Source organism: Simochromis diagramma, unplaced genomic scaffold, assembly GCF_900408965.1.
Source record: "Simochromis diagramma unplaced genomic scaffold, fSimDia1.1 OVJJ01000413.1, whole genome shotgun sequence".
NCBI classification, from domain to species: domain Eukaryota; kingdom Metazoa; phylum Chordata; class Actinopteri; order Cichliformes; family Cichlidae; genus Simochromis; species Simochromis diagramma.
The window spans coordinates 2,003,675-2,029,235 of record NW_024386948.1 but is presented as its reverse complement, the minus strand read 5'-3'; the positions used below and the strand labels follow the sequence as shown (position 1 = coordinate 2,029,235).

Genomic DNA, 25,561 nt, shown 5'->3' with positions numbered 1-25,561 from the left:
TGTTGAGTAATTGTTGAGGAATCAATGCTCTGCTGATGAGTAATAACCCGTCTTTCTCTGGATATAATCAGCATTCAGCTTTCTATTGAGGAAAAAAACTATTGTCATGCATTTCAGGTTTAATGAGAATTACTTTGCTTAAATAAGCTTTTGATTGCACCATACTTTAAATGTCAGTGCTTTTTTTTCTCTGTTAAACACTCGTTATTATTTAAATCCATCCTATACAAAATCGTGAGCAAAAGCATAATTGGACAGGATCACTTTCAGAACCACTTACGAGACCTCGTGTGAAATCCAAGTGAAATCATGAGCTCATACTCACAAAACACGGGGAGATTTTCAGAGTTGACGAATGAATAACTTGAAAGAAAATTCTTTGCCCAACAACTCGTTTTCTGTTATGGTGGAAAAGCTGAAATACATTTACTATTTTTGAACCTTGAAGGTGCCCGGCACAGTTTTAATGACGACAACAACAAAAGAACAGACATTGCTGTTCTTTTCTGTCGACATTTTTCTGTTTATCCATGACTTAATTGCTTTGGCGTAGTATGGTGATTATCATTAAGAAAAGCTAGCTGTAAAATCTACCGTTTAAAGTTCAAAATCTACACACAATGTTCATCAGGTGGGCCAAATTGGAGTCTTTGCTGGGCCTATTCTGTGCCCCTGGCCTTAAGTTTGGCACCCCTCCTTTCATAAAAACGCAAACGATTTCAGACCTTTACAATTCTTCTGTTAACTCCTAATCCGTAGTGTTGCATCTCAGTGTGCGTCCTCTGCTCCGACAGATCACCTGTTTCATGCTTACTGAAACCAAAGAGATTTTTGAGCAACCTGGTAACATCAAAACTGTTTAAATACTCCATATTGATTCTGACTGTTTCTAACAAACTTGTCTCCAACATTGAAGGAAGAAACTGTAATATGTGTGTGTTTCTACGTGGAGTGGGCCTCAAAGTTCAGCATAACTCGCGGGTCTCCCTCGGGGTTCGGTATTAAGGCGACCACACCTTTGCTGCCACACCACCGCTATGTGGCCACTTGGCAGTGCAGTGCGCGTCTTGGACACGGCGCTGCGCTCTCGGCGCTCCGCCGCTCTGCTCATCAGAGCTCACTCCGCCCTCCCTCCCTTTCTCCCTCCACCTCAATCTCAACCAGCCGCCCAGCGAGAACAGAGAGCATCCATTCGCGTCTCTCTGACAGTGACAGAGGCTGCTCGCCATTGCTCACCGCACTTTTCAGCCGGGACGTCGATCTCGCTGACTGCTCCGTGCAGAAGTTGCGACTTCACGCTCGTCTGTTTCTCGTGCCAGGAGCTGAGCGCCGGGTCGGTCCGGTTGCTTGACACACACGCACACGCGCGCTCACACACCCTCCCGGGCGATCAGTTTATTCCCTGGATGCCGGATGAATTATCTGGGAGTTGCGAACAAGTGAACAACAAAGCCGAGGCTCGGGATCTGCCTCCTCGCTCCTTCCTGCGAAGACGAGACTCCAGGCAGAGTTGGGGACGATAATGATGGGGACGTCCCTGTATCTTCCTGTTGTGATTTTACTGATGCAATGTAAGTGGAAAATGGAAAGTGTTCATTCGAAGAAGTTGCTCTTGAGTGTTCCCTTTTATTTACTTTTCTAGACGAGGGCGAAACCATTACGAATCATTAAGAATCGATTATTTAAAATGTGCTTGAAAGCCTAGATGTTTATATTGTGGGGAAATTATTCTACGGATTTTCACTGAAGTCATAGTACAGCGTTGGTCTGCTTTCTATAAACATGATTTGGAAGATGAATATATAGAGGAATTTTTCATTTCATGTTTTTTTCTTTTTTGGATTCACGTAATTGTTCATTTGCAACTCCCCCCGCCGCGGTTTAGTTGAACCCCCTCTGAGAGAGTGGGCCGTGGTGACGGTGCAGCCAGGCTGGGTTCCTACAAGCTGGCCCCAAAGTTGTGTTGGCCTGGTGCCACTTAAGGGTGTGGGTGTTATGTTGGTGGCGGGTGGGTACCCATTTTTGGCAGAATAAGCCACAGATCTGCGCGTGAGGTCAGCGCTTGGATTTCTACCAGAAACTTCAAGCTGGTTTTCACCGTGACACGGAGTTTGTTTGTTTTTTCAGGGGCGGTGGGCGGGAAGAAATCAGGAAATTGGAAACACAAAACACAAAAATTTTAAATTTATTTTAAGGCGCAAATAACAAGAAAACATTTAAAGAGGGCTGATCATCCTGCACGGAGACGCAGGAAGGAAGAGTGCTGTTTGGGGCTTGAGCGTGAGATGGATGTGATGAGACAGTGAGAGTGAGTCACGCACATTTTACTCACATTTCGCCACCTGTCAGGACTCCGGGTCAGAGTTCACAGAGCTGTGTGTTTTCAGTCCCGCTGTGATAGAAATCACTCGTCATGTGGCTCAATTGATGGATGTCAGCAGGTGAGAAGAGCACCAATGAGATCCCGCCAGCTCCACTGCTACTTGTACATTACATTGTTTAAAAAGCGGAAAAAAAAGAAGTAGAAGAGGAAATGTTTTGGGTGGGTCTCTGGCAAGTGATCCTGAAGCTTCTATGTCACCTCACTCACTCACACACACACACACACACACACACACACACACACACACACACACACACACACACACACACACACACACACACACACACAAACAAACAGTTTAAGTAATATCCCCAACCTCACCCTCTCGCACACATATATCCACACATCAACTCCCTCATATCAACCTCTCCCTCTCACACACACACTCTCTCATGCTGTGTCTGTCTGAGACAGCTGTTGCTCACAGTCTTACAGTCATACACAGACTGGCTTTGTTCAAATGGAGAACACACACACACATACGCCCGCACAGTCAGTCGTCATCCTGTTTTCCTGAGCACCCCCCCTCCACAGCCTTGAAACGTGTTTGCCCTCCACGTTCATGCTATCTACATCACGCAGGCAGACAGGATATTTCCTATGGGTCCATCTCCCTCCCTCTTTCATTTGTTCTCTGTTAATTTGAATAAGTGCCTTAATTATTACTGCGCCATGCTTTTGACCTCGGCACAGCCCTGGCAACACCCGCCTCAGTCTCTGTAATACTCAGAACGGACCGCGTAATGAGAGTAAAGCTGAGTGCCAAGGAGTGAGCGTGCCATCCTTCTATTTTTTGCTCAGGGAAGAGGGTGGCTGTCCCTCCTGTGAGTTTAAGCAGTAGCACTGTTTGATTGATGTTAATGCCATGCACGACATCCGTGTGTGTCTGTGTGTGTTTTAGTTTTTTTCCTTCCTGTGTTGGTGCTATTGTTAGTCTTTCCCGTGCTTCAGAACCACCACAGGCCCACAGAAGCAGCATTTTAATTACCGCTGTGGCCAAATCCGATGCTATATTGGAGAATCACCAGAGACCTGCTGCTGTGGTACTTATTATAATAATCTTTTTCATCTGGCAAATCTAGTGCAACGCTGTAGCCCCTCATTAGGCTATTTTGCTGTTCACTTGACCAAAGTAGTTGAAGTCCACCTGGATTGGTGGAAAAGTGTAAAACAGAGTTGATTTTCAACCCCTAGTGGTCCATACTTATGTACTGTGTAGTTAGTCTGTAGTTAGGATACTCAGCACTCGGTGCCGGTAATAGTCCTGCTAACTGGAAATTATGTTAACTCAAATCAGTCTGCTCTGTCTGATGATGGTTTTGTACTCATCTATCAGGGCTCCGTGCATTAGCTTCTATGGATGTTCCAGTTTTTGGCCAAGATCCCAGATTCGTCCAGGATTCAGTGTGGTGGTTTACATATTTGCCTATCAAAGTCAATCCTGGAAGGAGATACAAATCTCTTTGGGACTCGGTCAGGAAAGGCGGTGTAAAAATCAGCCAAATGAAAACATGCGGTGCGCTCTGACAACCTCCGGTGACTAACGGAACAATTTGGAGATGTTTTGTATGTCTTATAAGATTACGCTGTCCATTTGGATGCAAATGCCAGTCATTGTTTAAAGCAGTCCTAATTAAGTCCCAGCTCTGCATGGATCACAATTCAAGATGATCTTTATTTAGCCTTGCTGTAGCATAAACAGCAAGGCTGAAAAATTAAGATGACGTCTAGATGAGTAAAAGTCTGTCCCATATATCTATTGTGTATATAACAGACGAATGATTAAAAACTCCCACAAAACATTTAAATTAAAAAATAAAGTGGTAAATAAAACTTAGCAGTACTTACCGTAGAGGCTGATCAGATTAATCAGACGCTTCCTCATCAAAACAACTCTCGGGACGGGTTTTTTTGTGTATTTTGTTTTCTACATCCTACTGGAAGTAGGACAATGATACGTTGACCAACATCCCAAAACAGGCAGCTGTAGCTGACAGGCCAGCTAGACCTCACCTCTGCTTACTAAAGTTCAGTTCTATTCAGTTTTATTCATACAGCACTACTTCAGAAGAATAGTCACCTCATGGGGCTTTATATTTTAAGGAACTGGACCACTCCACCGTGTTGGTGCTGTTGTAATCTTTTAGAATATTTAATTGAATTGTATGATAAATAATATGGTTTTCGTGAAGGTTTGCTAATGTTGGCAGATGACTCCATACACTGCTGCAAACCTGGTCATTTCTAGCTACAAGAAAACCCCCACATAAAACATGTTGGAAGCCAAAATACCTGCTGAGTTTGAGCTTTTCTCAGATTAAAGGTAGAGTGTTAAAAATCTCACCACTAGATGTCACTAGATTGCAGATTGCAGGGTCAATTCTGTTTTCGTACCTTTCCCGACTCATCTGCATAATCCTAGCTTTGGTGGCCACTGCAGGACAAACAACTCTGGCGGCCATTCATCTGTAGTGAGCGTAAACTGTCAGTCCATTGTTTACCTCCAGATGTCCACATCTATTTATTATGACGGAGTCTGCAAAACTTTGAAACAGGTTCAATACGAGTCCGTGAGCCAAGAAAGCTCACTTCTGTCCGATGACAGCGATACCGAGGTGAATTGTTGAGGATATCCTGAACTTTTCTGTCAGTAAACGCTGCTGTTTTTGCCGCTGTTAGCTATTGTTAGCTGCTGTTAGCAAAGCTTTCTTTGAACTGGATCTAACACTGTCTGACTCTGACACTTAGAAAATAAAGTCTCACACATTGTAGCAATGAAATCAAACAGTTTAGCAGGGGGAAAGTGTGAGTTATAGAAACTTGAGCCTAACATTGGCTGGTATAATATTAGCTTAAAGACAGCTGTTGTTGTTGTTTAGCCTGCTCTTGTTGGCGATGTCCATTTTACCCACTGTATTCAAGATGGCGAGGCAAGATGGCTCCTGTGTGTTTGATTAATTGATTAACTTAAAAGTTTATGAGAATGCATCAGTTTGATATTAAATAAATGTAAAAAAAAAATAACTGTACCTTTAAGACGTCGCTACCTTAAGACAGCTTTTTTTCTCCTGATTGTCTAAACAGAATATGTATGTGTATGTATATATATATATATATGTGTGTGTGTGTGTGTGTGTGTGTGTGTATGTATAAGGAAAAAACATAATAGGTCTGCTTTAAATTCACCCACACGAGCAGCAACAGATGACGCAACATCAAAGTGGCATCCAGGGGTCAGTGGGTCAACTTTTGCTTGCTGGCAGTCGTCTGTGAGCTTGAATAACATTTGTTATTTACTCGACTTACACAGCAGACTGCAAAAGCTACACCATGTTAACATTATCCACCATGCAGTTTTGAAATGATCCGAACGGGCCATGTGTTCATTGTCTGCCTCGACGCCTTTGTAGTTAATTGAGGACAGTGGAGCTGACAGCGTTCGTAGCAGCAGAGCACAGAAAAGCATGACAGAGGCAGCGGGACCTCACTTGCAGAGCCTCTCTGCTCATTTCTTTAAGTGTGCGCTTTTATGTGTATGTGTCATGCACACAAAAGCGCACTCAGTGTGGGCACGTTGTCAGCCCTGTTACATTTCTTCTTTCTCAAAGAGACACCCTTCAAGGTGGCGGCAGGCCTGGTCTCACACTATGTGACAAGAGCTTCTTCCTCTCACAGTCCTACTGTCTGAAAGGATCTCCTTCGCCTTCAATCCCACTCTCTCTTTTATTCATGCTTCTGCGGGTCTCTTGTCCCCCCCGCCCTAACCGACCTCCCCCCGGTCGCCTCACTCTCCTCCACTCCATTTGTATTCTATTCTTAGGGCCGCTCATCTCTCCTTGATCGTTCATTCTTGTCCTTTTTTTAATCTCATTGTATCTCCCTCCCTCGTCTTGTTCACCCTCAAGTGAGACAATGGCTCCTCTGAGGGCGTCGCGATACGCGAGCCAAAGCTACGATGATAATCCTGTTACACTGCTGCAAGTCAACGCACAGCAACGTGAAGGCGAGCGAGGAGGAACGTGTGGAGGGAGAGCGTGCACTTTTAATTCACTTAGGTCAAAGTTTGACCAAGTGAAGCTGGTGTAAACTATGCAAACGTCACGGAAAGCTTTAAAACAAAAAGAAAAAACTTCGAGTTTGCTTGATGCTGCATTTGGAAAATGACATTAGGGTGGTGCTTGTGTAAAAAAGTTACTTATAAAAATAGCAGCCATTGTGCAAATTTGTGTGAGAGACCTTTAGAGCGCATAGAGCTGAAGAGTCAGTTTGACTGGCCGTCTCCATGTTGTAGTTCACACTTCCTGTCTTTTGTCTCAGCTTGGCCGGCATGCTTCCACCTCACCCCTCCTGCCACAGGGAAACCTTCTCTTACTCACTGTAATCTGGTGACAATGGGCCCTACACAGGAAAGTGGAGATGTGACAATATGTTTTGTCACACTTATGTTTAAAGTTACAACCATGAGATTTGAGTTGTGCTGTTTCCAGGAACAATGGCAGGAAAGTGTGTGTGTGTGCGTGCTTGCAAGGGCGAGGGAAGTTAATGAGCTTTCAAGAACGTATGAAGAAGAAATCCTCTTTTAGCCAAATTATAAGTTTTTTAGAAGTTTTGAAAGCCATAATGTACCCCAGAGGCCCATTCAACATTTATTCTGTAATTTCCCAGCTGTGCAGCCTTCAGTCTGAAAACCTTTTTCAGGCTGAAGTTAGACTCTCTGTGTGTTTTAGTGCTTTTCCTGTTCCTGCCTTCACGATTTCGACCTGCTTCTCCATCGTACGTCCTTCACCCATCCTTAACCTCTAATTAATCAGGACGACCAGACAGTAATCCTCCCCTTAAACCAATCAGCACACAGGAAACACAGCTGCTTCCTCTTCCTGTGTCAATGAGACACAGATATCAGGGAAACCCAAACATAGGTAGAAGCTAATGCCTACCATACATCAGGTTAATCTGACCCAGCCCCCCCCCTCCCCAATGTAATGACTGGTGACTCTTTCTATCTAAACATACAGCAGGCTGCTCCTTAACCCCGCGGGATTAAATCGACGGAGGGAGTAATCCCGTCCTTAACTCCAGATATCCTGGAGAAAGACGACTGACGTCTTTACCTCAGACAGTGGAGCAAGACACCAGAGACAGCCATTAAGTATTCTCCTCTTGCAGTTAGCGGGCAATGTGGAGCACTTTACCCAATTCACCTTGCCCCCTAATGGATGATGAGTGATATTGCATTCTGAACTGCTCTCACCTCTCGTTTTATCTCCCACTCTCCCTCCCCTCTCCTCCTCTTTCACCAGGTTCCCCCTCTGTTCCTGTCACAGTGACGACCAACAGACATAAAGTGGAGGTAGAGGAGCACAAAGGTGAGGCGGGGGAAAAAAGCAGCCCTCCTGTGGGCCGCTTCCACGTTTTGGTCTTTTTTGGTTTGTTTTTTTCTAACCAAGCTTCTATCTGATTCTCTCTGTCAAAATAAATCATAAGGCTATAAATAGACCAAGCAGTTAAAAATGCCACTGATCCTTTGCTGCTGTGGAATAAATATCTCATTGGTCACACTCCCTCTTTAGATGCAGTGCTGTCCTGCATATTCTATACAGAGAAAGACCAGCAACCACGCATCGAATGGAAGAAGAAGGGGAAAGACGTCTCCTTTGTGTTCTTTGGTGGAAAGTTTCGAGGTGAGAAAGCATCCCGTCGCTCTCCATCCTCTCGGTGAACAAACAGGACATTTGTTGTAATCAGCTTGCAGTACCAGCTGGATAGGGTGTGCCACACAAAACCCCCCCCCACAAAAAACAAAACACTTGGGTACGGGTGAGATATTTCACAGTCTATGTGTCTCTTGTCCTTGATCTCTCATCTTTATGTTTTAGGATTTGAATTTAATGGGCGAAATAAATAATGAATCGCAGCAGCTTTCACCCGGGCCAGTCGTTTTTAAAGGCGGTGCAGTTAGCCTGACAGTTTTCTCAAATATGTCAAGGCTTTGAAATGCCTTTGACCCATCGCTGCCTCTTCATTGGCTGCTTTACGGCTGAAGTTAGTTTTAAAGGTGCTATGAATAGTTACTGTGTTCATAATGTGAGGCTGCTTCTTAGAAATTGCTGCTATATCTTGTGAATTCATGACAAGCCTTGCCATGGAAGTCGTCCTTTCAAGCTGTTATCTCTCTGAGATAACAGCTTTTTGATATGGAGTTATGTAAACTGCACGACTGCGGATTGTAAAATTTATTATTTTAATTTCAGCTGAGATATCATGTTATAGTTTACTGTTTTAAGAAAAATTCCCCAGCCCCTTAGGTAGAGGGGATTCCCCAACCAGGAGTACTTGATGTAACCGGGACATATATGTGGAAATGTCAGTTTAACTGTTACAATTGAACAACCAAGTGGTGGTAAAGTTAACAAATTGTGGGGGGGGGGGGGGGGGACACACCAAAAAGAACCCAGGAAGGAATAAAAAAAAAATATATATATATATATATATAAAAAAACACCCAGCACGCCCCTGCGGGCGGTTTATCCTTCAAGCTCGGGTCCTCTACCAGAGGCCTGGGAGCTTGAGGGTCCTGCGCAGTATCTTAGCTGTTCCCAGGACTGCGCTCTTCTGGACAGAGATCTCCGATGTTGTTCCCGGGATCTGCTGGAGCCACTCGCCTAGCTTGGGAGTCACCGCACCTAGTGCTCCGATTACCACGGGGACCACCGTTACCTTCACCCTCCACATCCTCTCGAGCTCTTCTCTGAGCCCTTGGTATTTCTCCAGCTTCTCGTGTTCCTTCTTCCTGATATTGCTGTCATTTGGAACCGCTACATCGATCACTACGGCCGTCTGCTTCTGTTTGTCTACCACCACTATGTCCGGTTGGTTAGCCACCACCATTTTGTCCGTCTGTATCTGGAAGTCCCACAGGATCTTAGCTCGGTCATTCTCCACCACCCTTGGGGGCATCTCCCATTTTGACCTCGGGACTTCCAGGTTATACTCGGCACAGATGTTCCTGTACACTATGCCGGCCACTTGGTTATGGCGTTCCATGTATGCCTTGCCTGCTAGCATCTTGCACCCTGCTGTTATGTGCTGGATTGTCTCTGGGGCATCTTTACACAGCCTGCACCTGGGGTCTTGCCTGGTGTGATAGACCCCAGCCTCTATGGATCTTGTACTCAGAGCTTGTTCTTGTGCTGCCATGATTAGTGCCTCTGTGCTGTCTTTCAGTCCAGCTTTGTCCAGCCACTGGTAGGATTTCTGGATATCAGCCACCTCCTCTATCTGCCGGTGGTACATACCGTGCAGGGCCCTGTCCTTCCATGATGGTTCCTCGTCTACCTCCTCTTTCTTGGGTTTCTGCTGCCTGAGGTATTCACTGAGCACTCGGTCAGTTGGGGCCATCTTCCCAATGTATTCTTGGATGTTCGTTGTCTCATCCTGGACTGTGGTGCTGACACTCACCAGTCCCCGGCCCCCTTCCTTCCGCTTAGCGTATAGCCTCAGGGTGCTGGACTTGGGGTGAAACCCTCCATGCATGGTAAGGAGCTTTCTTGTCTTTATGTCAGTGGCTTCTATCTCCTCCTTTGGCCAGCCTATTACCCCAGCAGGGTACCTGATCACGGGCAGGGCGTACGTGTTGATGGCCCGGATCTTGTTCTTACCATTCAGCTGACTCCTCAGGACTTGCCTGACCCTCTGCAGGTACTTGGTGGTTGCAGCCTTTCTAGCGGCCTCTTCATGGTTCCCATTCGCCTGCGGGATCCCCAGGTACTTGTAACTGTCCTCTATGTCTGCAATGTTGCCTTCTGGTAGTTCAATCCCCTCAGTTCTGACTACCTTCCCTCTCTTTGTTACCATCCGACTACACTTCTCTAGTCCGAACGACATTCCAATGTCATTGCTGTATAGCCTGGTAGTGTGGATCAGTGAATCGATGTCTCGTTCACTCTTGGCATACAGCTTGATGTCATCCATGTACAGGAGGTGGCTGACAACTGCTCCGTTCCGTAGTCGGTATCCGTAGCCAGTCTTGTTAATGATCTCACTGAGGGGGTTCAGGCCTATGCAGAACAGCAGTGGGGACAGAGCATCTCCTTGGTAGATCCCGCACTTGATGGTGACTTGTGCTATGGGCTTGGAGTTGGCCTCTAGTGTTGTACGCCACATCCCCATTGAGTTCCTGATGAAGGCTCTTAGGGTCCCATTGATCTTGTACAATTCTAGGCATTCCAGTATCCAGCTGTGGGGCATTGAGTCATAGGCCTTCTTGTAATCAATCCAGGCAGCGCACAGGTTGGTCAGTCTGGTCTTGCAGTCTTGGCTGACTGTTCTGTCTACCAGTAGCTGGTGTTTTGCGCCTCTGGTATTCTTGCCAATTCCTTTCTGTGTCCCGCTCATGTATTGACCCATGTGCCTGTTCATCTTAGCCGATATGATGCCTGACAGGAGCTTCCATGTAGTACTGAGGCAGGTTATTGGTCGGTAGTTGGAGGGGACCGGTCCCTTCTTGGGGTCCTTGGGGATCAGGACCGTCCGACCTTCGGTTAGCCATTCCGGGTGTCTCTCGTTAACTAGCAGCTGGTTCATTTGTGCTGCCAGACGCTCGTGGAGTGCAGTCAGCTTCTTTAGCCAGTAGGCGTGAACCATGTCGGGCCCTGGTGCTGTCCAACTCTTCATACTGGAGACCCTTTCTTGGATATCTGCCACTGTGATGGTTACTGGACCCTGTTCAGGGAGGTCGCTGTGGTCTGCCCTCAGATCCACTAGCCACTGAGCATTGCCGTTATGGGTTGCGTCCTTCTCCCATATGCTCTTCCAGTATTGCTCCGTCTCCAGCCTTGGTGGTGCTGTTCTCTTATTGTTCCCTTGCCACTGAGAGTACACCTTTGCTGGTTCTGTGGAGAACAGCTGGTTTATTCTCCTGCCTTCTATCTCTCTGGTGTACCTCCTCAAGCGGCTGGCTAAGGCTGTGAGTCTTTGCTTGGCAGTTTCCAAGGCCTCAGGTATGGACAGCTTGCTGTATTTCTTAGGCACCTTATTTGTCGCACCTTTCTGCAACTCCGTTAGTTGGCTAACCTCCCTCCGTGCTACTTTGATCTTGCCCTCTAGCCTCCTTCTCCATGGAGGGTACTGCCCCTTGTGGCTGTTCAACTTGTAGCCAAGCATCTCACTGATCACTGCTGCCGTATTGTAGATCAGCTTGTTAGTGTCGGTAATTGTGGTTGTAGGTATTGCCCGTAGTGCTGCATTAACATCATCTAGCAGACCTTCTGAGGGTACTTCACGTAATCTTGGTAAGCAGCTACGGGGGATCCAGGTTTCAAGCTTGGCCATGATCCTATTTTTCAGGTCAGTTCCTCTCGCACTCAACGATCCTTCGCCTATCGCACTTGGGGCTATGTACCCAATCTCGGGTGGGGGTGATGATATCTCCCCCCTGACCTGGCGTCCTGACTCCTCCTTGCCGTAGCATTTGTGTTGTACCTCGTCAATCTCTAGCTGTGAGAGCAGTCCCTTCTTTCGAATGTTGGAACACTGAGCTACTAGTTGTTTCGCCGTCATTGTGGATGTTGGGTATCGAAGAATCCATAGGTCCCTCATCCTATTCATGTAGCCCCTTCCGCCGGGGTTACTTGCGTAGTAGCATTCCAACAACGCCCTGTTTTCGTCTGTTGCCCACCGATGCCTTCTTGTTCCAGTAGCCCACTTTTCGTCAGGGTGCCCTGGTTCCTCAACACCTGACGCGGACCTTGTTGATCCGGGCGACGTCCGAGCCGGCATGCCTTCATATTTATCTGTCTCGCTCATGTCTGCGGTAGGCTTGCTTAGCATAGGGGGTCTAGCCTTAGGAGCCTTACTGGATACAGACGCCCCAGGCAGGAATCGAAATTGCGATCCTCTGTTCCAAAGGCGTGTAGTCTAACCACTACGCTATCCATATATATATATATATATAATGGTCCAAAAATCAAGAGGAAGTTCAAATAGATTACTGAAAGTATGGCTACTATATGAAAGTATTATCTAATATTACTAATAAACAAATTAGCTTAACATAATAGATAAACACGTAAAACAGTGGCTAGCTAAAACGTATTCCTAGCTTTTAAAATGTTGGCTAACCGTATTGATTAACTGTTAAGCTAGTAACTTAAAGTATGGATAAACAGTTGAAATGTTTAGCTAACCACTGGTAATGTTTAGGTGTAGTAGCTAAAAGGTATGTATGAATAATATTGAAAGTAAATACTGGATACATTTGAACACCAAAGGTCACAAAAAGGTTGTTGGGAACCAGTTTCTTAGGGAGACAACAAGCTAATATTTGGTCAATATTTGGTATGGCCACCTTTATTCTCCATCACACTCTTTGGCAGCTTTCTTGTCATGTCTTTAAGAAGTCTTCAGGAATTATTCTCCAGGCTTCTTGAAGGACATCCAAAGCTCTTCTTTGGATGTTTCTGCCCTTTGTTCTGTTCTCTGTCAACATGCTTCCACACTGCTTCAGTAATGTTGTGGTCTGAGCTCTAGGGAGGCCAATCCATGACTCATAGTGCTCCATTGTGTGTTTTTCTATCCAGATATGCTTTTACTGCATTGACGTGTGTTTGGGATAACTGTCATGCTGAAAAATGAAGCTGTTGCCAATAAGATGCTTTCCAGATGGTATTGCATCATGAATCAAAAACTGATGGTGCTTTCCTCCATTCATAATTCAATCAATTTTTGCAAGATCCCGAGCACCACTGGCTGACATGCAGCCACAAACCAGATGGCTGTAGACACTGTCGTACCTTTCCCCTGACCTCCTCTGTATATACTGACAATGATTTAAACCAAATATCGAATCAAATAGAATTTTTCATAGATTAAACTAAAGAAATGGGAACAAATGAGGCTGCTAGTAACAAAGCGCCCAAGTTGTTTGTTATGTGTAGACACAACACTGGTTCATCTCTCAAGTTAGGTGCTTTTTTCACTCTTGAATAAGTCGGCATTAAGTGGGTTCACACACACACACACACACACACACACACACACACACACACACACACACACACACACACACACACACACACACATTAATCCTTCTTCTGAGAATGGTCAGGTACAAGCACTGGATTGAAAATGAGTGAAAAAGCAGCCAAATAAAAACTTTGAAAGACCTTCAGAAAGCCTGAAGATGTACTGTTCAAAACAACTTTAAAGGCTTACAAGAAAGTGTGGCTCCATGGAAGGAAATGTAAAGAAATGAAGGGTTATCCAACACTTGCACAGCGCTACATCATTGGAGAAAATGCATAATAGTTTTCTAAATTCTTAAAAGTTGATTTGTGTAAGTTTCAAGAAGGATTTCTTGTCTTGGCTAAAAACCTAACCTGATGAAATCCCTGTAACTAAAGCCATTTATTAGTGCAGTGTGAATACCAAGTAAATATAGGACCAGTGTTACAGATACCAATGCTTGAAAGCAGCTTATGTGGGGAAGAGCAGTGTTTGATCATTTATGAGATGAATCCTCATCAATTTGCAAATTATTTTAATACATTTTAATGTTATTTTTTGCAGTAAATTTAGATAACTACTAAATCATTGTGATTTTTACTTTCCAGCTAATTTCAACTTTTCGTGTATTTTGAAACTTTTTTTTTTTTTTTGGGAGACCGGAAATGTAACCGTGTCTGTCTCTAAAGCACGTTGGGTCCACTTCTGTTGTTTAAATGTGCTACAGGCTATGAATAAAATAGATGTGACAGTCAAACACAAAAAGGTATGAGGTACATTGTCTTTCATTAAAAAAAATATAACATACTGAACCTAGGATAAAAACAAAGCATCAATCTTATCATGCTAGCATGTCTCTAAGACAGGGGTGTTCAACTCCAGGCCTCGAGGGCCGGTGTCCTGCAGGTTTTAGATCTCACCCTGGGTCAACACACCTGAATCAAATGATTAGTTCATTACCAGGCCTGTGGAGAACTTTAAGACATGTTGAGGAGGTCATTTAGCCATTTAAATCAGCTGTGTTGGGTCAAGGACACATCTAAAACCTGCAGGACACCGGCCCTTGAGGCCTGGAGTCAGACACCCCTGCTCTAAGACCATCCAACCAAAATATCGGTAGTATCGGTATCGATATTTAGATCGATCCGCCCACCTTTACCAGTGATACACACCAACTCCTGACGATGAAGTAGAGCGTACAACAGGCTGGACACAGGACAGCCACTCGATAGCTGTACCAGATTATTACCCACACACAAACATGCACTCCGTGGCTGTCTGATCAGACTTGGACATTTGTGTTTTCACATACACCTCCATTGGGTAATGTCTACAAAAGTCCAGGGTTCAGTGCATGTGTGTCACATCCAGTAGCTGCATGACAGTATAGGAAATCCTCAGTGTTGGGTTTACAGCGACTCAAAATGTCTCCAAATTATAGCAGTGGTTAAAAAAAAGAAAACATTTAATAGTAGATTATTTTACTCATGCTGCAATTGTTCAATTGCTACTGGTTATTAAATTTTGGGTGGCAGTATTGCAGACCGTAGATTATAACATGCAGTGGCTGTAGCCCACAGCCATGGAAGACATTTCCACTTCTGACCTTCTATTCTTTCTCTCAGGTCCCTTTGAGGGCCGGGCGACCATTGAAGGAGCGACAGTGACGCTGAAAAAAGTGACCCAGGAGGATGCTGGAGAGTACCGCTGTGAGATCAGTGCTCCTAAAGACTCTGTCAACCTGGGCGAGACCAATGTAACGCTTAAAGTCCTAGGTACCACTGACTGAGATGAGAATCTGCTGTAATAAGAACATTCAGACTATTTTAAAGATGGGAATGTTTTTTTGCTTACATTGGTGTGATTTTTCTGCCCGTTCTTTTAGTGCCGCCTCAAACCCCACTCTGTGAAATCCCCAGCTCAGCAGTGACTGGCTCAGTGGTACAGCTGAGCTGCAGGGACCAGCACAGCATCCCACCTGCCACTTACTCCTGGTACAAGGACAACCAGCCAATGAACCCGCCCCGTCATGCCAACGCAACCTATCTAATCAACTCGCGCACAGGAGTTCTGGTGAGACAAATAAGTGTGTGTGCATGCAGATAAAGAAAACCAGGCAAATGATGCACACTGTAGTATCGTGTAAGCATAAAGATGCTTCTGCTGAGTTGCTCTTCGGTGTGATACAAGGTAGCATTCCTGATTCTTCCTCAAGGACACGTCAGGACAGAAGACACTTCACTTTAAAGCGTGCTCTTTCTAATAATAGAGGTTTGTTGGTTGGTTTTTCTCTTCCACAGGAGTTTAAATCTGTAGCCAAAGAGGACACTGGCCGATACAGTTGCCTGGCATCCAACGGAGTGGGACTACCCAAGATGTGCGAGGCCAAGCATATGACGATAGGTGTGTGTGTGTGCGTTTCCACACTAAATCCCGCCTCATCCCCCACACCTTTCAGCACCAGACAAAATCAAGGATGCAGTGGAGAGGAAAAGCCCACTAAGTTCATTCCACCCTGCTTCTAAAGTCTGGACACATTTATAGCCTAGCCTACAGTTTGAAGAGATCCTGTGGCCAGTGTGGGCCAAATTACAAAATATAAAACGACGCTGTTGATGAAAATAAGTGCTGGGCTTGTTAATAAATCATGTAATGTGCTCTACGTTAATGCACACTACCATTTAAGCACTTTAAGTAGACCTGTTATGCTCATTTTCAGCTCCATATTTTTTATTCTTGGACTGTGCAGAGGCAGCTGTGCTTGATTTTAAAAAGTAGTTTATTTTACACTGAGCCTGGTGCAGTCCATCTGTCTGAAACTAGCTCCTCCCACTTGCTTCCCATTGGCTCATTAATGTTTTAACAGCAGGTGGGTGGAGCTTTTGCAATCACAGATGGCCATATTAGGGGTTGCCGCTCTCAGTGACATCACACAGAGCCACGAGGGGAGAAGCCTGTCTAAAACAGAGCATTTACAGCAGTGTGTGACCTGAGCTTGTGGCTCACAGGCATTACTTGTACATTTGGTTATGTTTTAAGATGAGCGTTCATCATTGTAACTGTATATATATGACAAAAAGAAAAGCATATTAAGTGGACTTTATTAAATTATAGGAACGCTGCAGTACAGCTTCCCACTTTAGGAGATTATTTTGCTTTATTTGCTGCTTCCTGATTTATCTTGTGTCTCGCTGCTTCAATAAATTAGCGAGTAAACAGCTCATAATTCAGTCTTCATTCACACTTCCAGAGGACGTCAACATCACAGCGATAGTGGCAACAGTGTTGGGGGTCTTCCTGGCCGTGCTCATCTGTGGATGCGGCGGTTTCCTGTTACAGAGGAACGGCTTCTTCAGCCGTGAGTTTGTGTGGCTGTCTTGGCAGTCCGATAACCACTCCACAGTGCACCAATTAATATAGAAACTGTTTTCAATTCCCGCCAAAAAAAGAATGACATTGACTCTGTTTTCTCTTCCACGGTCCCGGCTCATTCATCAGCAGGACACAGAGGAAGGTAAGAGCTTTGTGATTAAATTAACATTGATGTGAACAAACACAAGCTAATATCTTACACGCGGAAGTCGAGGGGAGGCGGTGGGGAGGGGTGGATTGTTGTTGCACTTAGCCGGCCTGTCTGCATCTGTGTGCTGAGTCAGGACTGTATGGAGTGACAGCTGTGGCTGTGTGTGAGTGTGTGTTTTCATTTGAGATGCAGCAGTGCCTGCTTTTCAACTCACTGGGTCATTTGATTGGCGGCAACAGATGCAAAACCCTGGGAAAAAGTTTTTTTGCTATTATTTTGATTGATTTTTTTTTTTTTTTTTAGAATTGATTTCCACTTCCAAGCAGATGTACTAATGTTGAATTCATGTCAAAATACAGCCAGACAGATGACCACTCCACCCGCCTCCTCCCTCCTCAAAACAGGGCTGTGGGGGAAACAATCAGTGCTACATAATTATGGAATAATTACAGGCTGTTAATCAGCAAGAAGGAAAATATTGGCAGTAGAAGGAATTATAGGCAATTAAACTGATTGGACGGGTAATTTGAAAAGGATTATTTGGATATTGAAGAATGAGAGTGTGGCATAGCTGAAGGCGCTTACACCCGTCTTACAGACACTGCCCTCCAAACACACCAGAGTGGGTGTAAAGAGGTTCCAGAAGACACAGAGACATAAATGCATGGCCTCGTATCCCAGGTCTGACTCGCCTGACTTTATGTTATTTGATTACTGGCTTGTTACTGCTTGGAGTTTGATGGGGAGTCAGTGTAGAGCTCTCCTTAAAGCTGATGCGAAAGCTCTTTGTCTGGGTTAAAGTCTGATGCTTATCCTGCTGAGCTAACTGGAGTTGTCAGTGTCAACTTCCTATTTATAGAACAGGCTTCTTCACAAAGAATCAAAGACAATGCGACATGATTTCTGATGCACCGATAGTGGGTACAAATTTACTGAGCGGCGATGCAGATCTAGATTGTGGCATCTAAGAGAAAAATGGTCCCTCGGGCACCTGGTTAGATGGATGAATGTTATTTCATGCTGAGGACTGACAGCGGATGTGTTTTCAGTCGTCGTAGATGAATGTTGGTTGAATGAAGCACAGTTCGGACTGTTCTGGCTTTTTTTTTTTTAGGATACTAAAAAGCGTAGCTGCGGTCACATTTAGTTGCTCACTTAAGATCTTGTTGGAAAATATTAGCCAAAGAAGTACGAAACAGTTTACTTCTTTTATTTCAAATGAGGCACTAGTGATTTCACAGTGTATGGTGAATACTTGAAATGATCGGTTGTAGTTAGAGCTGGGCGATAGAACGATAACGATATGTATCGCAATATAACTTTTTCTCGATAAAAAAATTAAACTATTGCGATAGACCTCGCCGCTCTCGTCCTCTTAAAAAGAAAGGAAAAAAAAGAAAAAAAGAGCAGCCAATCCAAATTAAGTAGCGCAGAGCCGAACCAATCACAGCCGCAGCGTCACGTCACGTGACTTGTTACGTACAGCACAAGTGCCAAGCCGCACATGTGTATTTGTTTGGGAAGCAGCCAGCCACCGTACCGCCCGGGTAATGGAGGAAATGAGTGTGCCGACTAGAAAAATCAACCGAGCGTGACCGAAGGTTACCGAAGAGAAAACAGATGATGGTTCCAATGCCGGAGAGATTGTCGAACGGAAGAGCCATAGAAGTTCCGTAGTGTGAAGGTATTTCGGCTATTTCAAGTCTGACAAAAAACAGAGTAGCGCGCACTGTAAATTGTGCCGAAAGCAAGTCTGGAAATACAATAAACTGGTGCATGCGCTACGTCCACACGTACCCGGGTATTTTTGAAAACGCAGATTTTTCTATGCGTTTGCACCTTTCGTCCACACGTAAACGGCGTTTTTGGTCACTGAAAACGAAGATTTTTAAAAACTCCTGCCAGGGTGGATATTTTTGAAAACTCCGTTTTTGCATTTACGTGTGGACTAGAAAAACGGAGAAAACGCAGCGTCAAAGGTGTGCGCATTTTTTGACGTCACACTGTGCGCCACGTTATTGTTTCGGTGAAATGAATTTCTACAATACTGTTACTGTTAATAGTACTCTCTGCAGTGTTTAAATGCTTACATATACACACAGTTACTGTCCCTCCACACATACGACTCGGTTCTGCTTCTATGCCCCAGCTTTGTTTACTTTTTCCCACCGAGGCTTCTAGACTTCTGATTGGCCAACATTTCTACACGGTTAGGAATCTAGCTCCACCTGCTGCTTTGGCATGTTCATAGCAGCGTTTTCCTTCATTTCTGCCTTTATGTGTGGACGGGATTATTTTTTAAAACGAAAACGGAAAATCTCCGTTTTCAAAAATACCCGTGTACGTGTGGACGTAGCCTCAGTCTCTGACCGCTAATTCGTCATTCGGCTTTTGTCAGACTAAAGTAACTGTTAAAACTGTTTGAAAAGCTAAGCTATACAACAAGGACAGATTGAGAATTTCCTTTTAGTTCTCAGTTTATTTGATATTGACAAAAGTTAGTCAATTTTGTCTGTTCTTCTGTAAAACAAACTAAGATTTATTTTTAGAATTAATATTTTGTTTCTAAGTGGAATTGACAATTTAGTAGTCTGTTTCGTTTGTTCTACTTTGAAACTTAAACGCTTTAGCGGCTGCCTTTTGTGTAGTTTGCAATATTTGCCTTTATTTATCTGAAAAAGTCTCATGTTCCTTAAGTACATCTACCCTGTTGAACTTATTATGGGAAATAAATATTTAAATAAAAACAAGCTGCTGATTATTTCACATTTTACTTGTGAGCAACGGCACATTTAAATCTTACAAATATAGTTATTTGGCTTATATCGTGATATATATCGTTATCGCCTGAAATGAAAAAACATATTGTGATATGAAAAAATCTTATATCGCCCAGCTCTAGTTGTAGTAAGGAACTAGATATAGTACAGGTCTTTAAAGGTACAGTCAGCTGTACACATAAATATGCATTCTTTGGTGTTTAGTTTGTGGAGTTAAGGAGGTAAAGCAGGAACTGATTGGAAGGTTGGTGCTTCGATCCTAAATATCCTTGATACTGAACCCCAAGTTGCTCTCAGCTGCAGTCGTCAGTGTTTCAGTGTTTGATAGAAAGCATAGAGCACAGTTTATGGAAGCCACCATGTTCTCCTCCATCCTAATTACAGTGGCTGAAATGGACATTGCCTGACCACGTGTAGTCCACTAATGATGGAGAAGAGAACTCATGGCATTCACATGCCGCAAGCTTTGCTTATGTTTTTGATTCCTTGTGTTTTTAGTTAGTCTACCATTCTAGCAAGACAAGCTTTTTTCTGCATTTAGCAGTAGTTTGTTATTAAATCAGTTCAATCCAAATTTGAACTTGATTTGAATTTTAATTCATGTGTACAACTTCAGACTTAAATATGAATGATCATACCTATGTTTAATCATCTGAGAAGAGGTCTCCCACACCAAAGAAGTGAAAACATGAAGGAAAGAGTTAACGTGACTGGCACTTCATAAACAGGCTTATTTATTCCCGATATTGTCACAATTACTTACTCTCAGCTTATTAGATATTAGCTAATGTTAGGAGGGTAAGAAAACAGAAATCAATTGCCTGTAATCTGCAGTCTACTGACACCTAGTGGTGAGATTTTACACACTGTGCCTTTAAAGGGGCCTAAACTGGAGCCTTGGGTAACTCCAGCTATTAAATGCATTGCTCAAACAAAAGGCAGTCACACAGTTTGAGCTTTTTAATACTGCGGTGTTGGATTGCTGCATGTGATTGGCTGCATGCTTGCTGGTTTATGAAATGTCATTCATAAAGTGTGCTCAAATAAGCTTGAACATCTTGGTTTACTTCTCTATGTAATTTAAAAGTGGGCTTGAACATATTAGTTCTGCCTATTTTGATTCTTACTTTTTCATTTGGGTTTCCAACATCTGTTGGAATTCAGGTCATTGCTCAAATATTAGATGGACTATTAGGACTTCTACTACTAGTAATATTATTCCAAAGATGAGAGTTGGAGGTCTGGCATTGCTAAAAACTACACACAAATGACCATAAAACACTGGTCAGGGTCATTTCTTTGCTTGTTTTGTTGCAGAATGACAGAATCCACTATGATTCAACATGCCTGACTAAACCTAAGCATATGAGTGAATGTCATTGTTGTCCAACCAGCAGTTCCAGAGACATAATTGGTTGGGCGCCTGTGCATGTTAATTGTGGTATCTTTTGGCTTTCTAGGTATAAATCTGAATGCACAATCCTGTTGGGTAAATTTAACAGAGAGCTAAATGCATGGAATAGAAATCAAATGTGGAGGTTGACAGATTTAGGTTACAAATGTTCAAGCTTTCCAAACCAACAGTTAAGCTGCACATCTTTACGGATGACATCACACTAATACTCACACTCCAAAGCATGGTGTGCAGTACGAGTCCACGAGGGCATGCTTCTTGTTAAAGCCCATGCCCTGACCCCCCGCAGGTCATTTTGGATCTCCCAGTGTCATGGTGCAGCCCACATCAGCAGCCAAACCCTGCACAGAGCTGAGGACATGTGAGTGTGGCACATTAGGAAATAAAATAAACAGACGTAACTGCTTCGCAGACAGCGAGACTTTGGAGGAACCGCAGAACCTGACCCACCATTAAAACCATATGTTGTTTTGGCTGTTTGTGTTGGGATTAAACAAACGAGATAATGTGTTAATTACTGAGCTTTAGAGGTGCCGGTAAGAAGATTTCTTTTGCTCACAGAGAGCTGAGCTACTTGTTTCCTGTCTTCATTTAAAGCTGAACATCTTTTTGGCTACAACTTTTAAATTTACTGGCTAATTTATGGGTTATTGATCTTTTTCGCCTAACTTATAGTCGTGCTCAGAATTTTTTTTGAGAAAAGCACATTTGTTTTATTTTGTTTTATTTAAAATAACACTTAGCCCACTGATTATGGGGCACTGTGCTACTAAATGTAATGGAAAATCTTCACTTTAGCTGGACCGGTGCTGCTGCTTAAATGTTTCTAGTTGAGTTTTTGTGGGTTAAAAATGGGCCACATAAGCAGTACAATAGTGTGTACTACTCCCTCCACAGTACTCCAGTGAAACTAGAAAGAGAGGTAGTGCACATTAGTCCATAAGTGACCATTTATCAGTCGCTCACTTGAGAAATGGATCCCTCACAGGACCTCAGCAGACAGCGTCATTAAATGTACCTGTAAGAGCCACAGTGCTGGTTTTTAAAGCGCCAACTACACAGTGTTGTAGGAAAACTTTACTTTTTTCCCCGTGAAATAGTTTTCATTTCTTGGAAGAGGATCACTTCCAGAAGACTTATTTTTGGAGGTGATTTCGAGACTATAATTAAAGCCATAGAGGTTGATGTGCCAGACACTCAGCAAGCCAAATGCATTACACAACAGTTCACAGCTCCGCTAACGCGATCACTTAGACTTTTAACGCCGCGTGCCGCTGCAACACAAGACTGTTGCTGAACAAAAGGACCTTTGCACATCTCTGCAGATGCAAACAGTTCACGATGAATGATTCCAGTGTTCATAAACGGCGTTTTACAGCATCTCTGATCAATTCCACATTATTTACAGTTAAAGAAAATGAATATGTCAAACGTACTTACAAGTCAAAGTTGACTATGTGAACTTTTTTGTTTTGAATGGTGAAAACACACCTACAGTTGGATGTATGCACTAAAAGTTCCCTCATCTGGAAAAACACAGGTTACATTAAGATTCTTCGGCTTTTAGTTTCAGATTGAACACATAATTGTTACATTTAAATCACATTAAACTACATTAAAGTCTTCTCTGATTCAAGATGTTCGCAGATTCTGGTCGAAAACTGATTTTCCTGTGAACAAAAATTTGGTTTTCATTTGCCAGTGAGTTTGTGTAATGAACAATTTAGGGGAGGAAATGAGGTCAAACATCATAAACGGAAGCAAGAAGTAAAAATTTCAACAGTTTTGATGATGTCTCAAATTGGCACCAATTTATCTCCATTCACAACCCAAAGAAATGTAAATATATATATTATTTTTTTAATTTTCAACCTGATTTTTTGAAGCTGCAACTTTCACTGAGCGTTGAACTCGTGGCAGACAAAAGGGCAGCACTCTGACCATCATTCAGCCTTGATTGCTTAATCCTGTAACACCGAGTGTGTCATATTTGATACACGAGTTTTTAAGATCTCTACATCTCCGAGGTGAGGTAAATTGCCCGATAGAATTCTAAGCATTAAATGTCAATGAAGCCAATATAAGTAAAACTCATACATGCAAGTTGTTTATTGTTTTTAATTGTCAGACATTTGGATAATCACTCTGTTAAAGCTCCACAGGATTAATTTTCATACATATATTATATATTTTAACTTTTTTTTAAAAAAAATTGCAACTTTTCAATGTGCAAATCCCTCTTTTGCACTATTTAAAATGACTGTAAATGTGAAAGAAAGAAATTCAGGGAGCTGTTTTTTAACATCGAGCTTGTTATGTTGAAAGGAGATCAATAGCACTCTCATAGCTGTTTATTCAAACAGGAGACGTTAGCTTGGTGTAAAGATCGGAAATGAGAAAAGCATTACCCCGACTCTCTCCGAATCGTATCTGCTTACAGGCACATTTAAAGCTCTGATCATCACCACGGTTTTCATAATCCCGCCCCTGTATACCACAGCAGTCTATAGAAATGGCTGTAACTCCTAAATAATTAACAAATTATTGTTAGAGCAATTAAAGTCTGCACATCTTGATTGATTTAAAAAGGTCTCTCATTCTCCAAATGCACATACACAAGCCCTCCTGCGACAAACTGCAGCACTTTCCTTACACTTTGCTCTCCACTTTGTTCCAGTGCTGCCTAATGACGAGCTCGCTCTGACTGTTCTTCCTACCTGTGTTTGCCACGTGCATTATTAATACAGGCGAGATATAACTCAGGTTAGAGCTGTCAGGTGTTCTTACCATGTTTCTGTCTTCCAGGTCCAATGTCAACTACATCCCTCCACCCCAAGAAGTAAGTGTTTGTTTTCAGGTTTGCTTCTTTCCCTCTCACTTTGCCTAAATGTAGCAGTTCGCACTTACCGGATGTTTGATGTGTGTGTGTGTGCTTTTTAATTTAAATCATCAGTTTATTTAGCAAACATTAATACTTGTTTTGTGTCCCTCTTCTCAGCCCCAGGATTTTAAACACACACAGTCGTTCATGCTCTGAGAAGCTGGTCTTCCTCTCCAAAAGCAAAACAAAAAGAAAAAAAAAGGTGATAAGGTGCCAACACTGGATTCTGATTTTGTTTCAGACTCAGAACGAGCTCTTGATCTTCCAATACGTGCTAATTTCAATCTTTATTCCTCCGCCAATCCTTCCGGATGGTTGATGTCAAGCAAATCTGCAAGGCTTCTTTACTCTCTGGCTTTGCTGTGTATTCGCCTCTTACATTGATGTCTCCTGCTATTATGGGATTAAGTACAGTTTCATGGTACTCTGCTTCCCCCTGGTGGTCAGATGTTGAATTTGCAATTGATCTTTTTTTTTCTCAGTATAAATTTCTAAGGCTAACTGCTTTAATTACTCAATTTTTATTTTTTACCAAAGACTGATGTTTAATTTGATAGATTTCTTGTCTTTAAAAAAATTGAATCATGACAGGGAATTCTCCTTAAAGCCATAAGGGAAGCATCTCAGTTGTTTTCAATAAAACTACAGCTTACCTCAGTCAGTATTTCGTCTTCGACACTGGGACCACTCGTGATCTTAGTAAGAACAAGAAGCCACTTAACAATAACGCTGAGGACAACCCCATTCCATCCTGATGTGCCTGCATGGTCTTTTTTATAAATATACATATATACTATATACCTTGTGCCTTTTTAATTTGTCTGTCTGTCATATTTATCTATGGATCACAGTTCTTTTTTTGTAAAAAGAATTTGCCTTACTTTTTTCTTTATATGTCTTTATATTTCTGTGCCACTGATTATCAAATGGAGTGTCTGTTTTTAGGCTGTGTGAATGACTTCAGAGTTTTATTTGAATAGTGTATCAGTAATAAAGTTTTTTCTACTCAAGCCCATGTTTGTTATTACCCCGTTTCCAATGGTGGAAAGAATGCAACACGAGAAGTAGCTGCCTATACACTAGAGGTGGCATGTTGCGATTTATCGCTCTTCAAAACCACAAATTACGTCAAGTTATCTCACATGTTGGGGGGGTTGGCAACAAAATGAGATTTACAAGCATAACACTGTCACTAAAACCTGCCTGTAAGGCAGTCTGCTATCAGTCTGAGATTGAATGGGGTGAAGTTTGCAATTACATACAATCTGTTTCTGATGGTACAGCAACTTCCTGTGATAAATCACTGGAAATTACACATCTGGTGCCGTCTACAAGGACAGAAATTCACCTTTAACTTTCACATTTGTGCTCAGTACACTTTCCGATCTCCACAATTTGCAATCGCAAGTGGGCATGAGTAAACAACAAAAGCCACTGAGTTTTTCTTCTTTTGTAGATGTAAGGAGGTTGCTGTCCTGGCTTTATTCCTGTGACTGAGCTGCTAGCTAGCTCAGGTAGCTTTGTCGAGCTAAGTGCATCCAGTGTTGGATGGTTTAGCAGTTTGCCCAGCTAATGTTAT

The 25,561-nt window shown here is 43.1% G+C and overlaps 1 protein-coding gene across 2 annotated transcripts; it reads left to right on the top strand.

The window, feature by feature from the left end:
- The first annotated feature begins 1,128 nt into the window (after nucleotides 1-1,128).
- On the top strand, nucleotides 1,129-24,992 carry jam2a (junctional adhesion molecule 2a). Of its 2 annotated transcripts, none has more exons than XM_040038334.1 (10): nucleotides 1,129-1,571; nucleotides 7,684-7,749; nucleotides 7,954-8,064; nucleotides 15,010-15,159; nucleotides 15,270-15,457; nucleotides 15,685-15,787; nucleotides 16,635-16,742; nucleotides 16,883-16,898; nucleotides 23,907-23,940; nucleotides 24,100-24,992. In XM_040038334.1, the coding sequence occupies exons 1-10, from the start codon at nucleotides 1,523-1,525 to the stop codon at nucleotides 24,136-24,138; spliced, it is 864 nt and encodes a 287-aa protein (XP_039894268.1). In that variant the 5' UTR covers nucleotides 1,129-1,522; the 3' UTR covers nucleotides 24,139-24,992. The 2 variants fall into 2 exon arrangements, with proteins under 2 accessions (XP_039894268.1, XP_039894269.1); XM_040038335.1 differs by having other exon boundaries at nucleotides 1,134-1,571; nucleotides 16,886-16,898.
- The last annotated feature ends 569 nt before the right edge of the window (nucleotides 24,993-25,561 follow it).

Excerpts from the sequence above, each read along its gene's own strand:
- jam2a (XM_040038334.1), top strand. The coding sequence starts at position 1,523 with ATGATGGGGACGTCCCTGTATCTTCCTGTTGTGATTTTACTGATGCAA. Across the intron at positions 15,458-15,684 it reads ACTCGCGCACAGGAGTTCTG|GAGTTTAAATCTGTAGCCAA; the intron begins GTGAGACAAATA and ends TCTCTTCCACAG. Across the intron at positions 23,941-24,099 it reads ACATCCCTCCACCCCAAGAA|CCCCAGGATTTTAAACACAC; the intron begins GTAAGTGTTTGT and ends CCCTCTTCTCAG.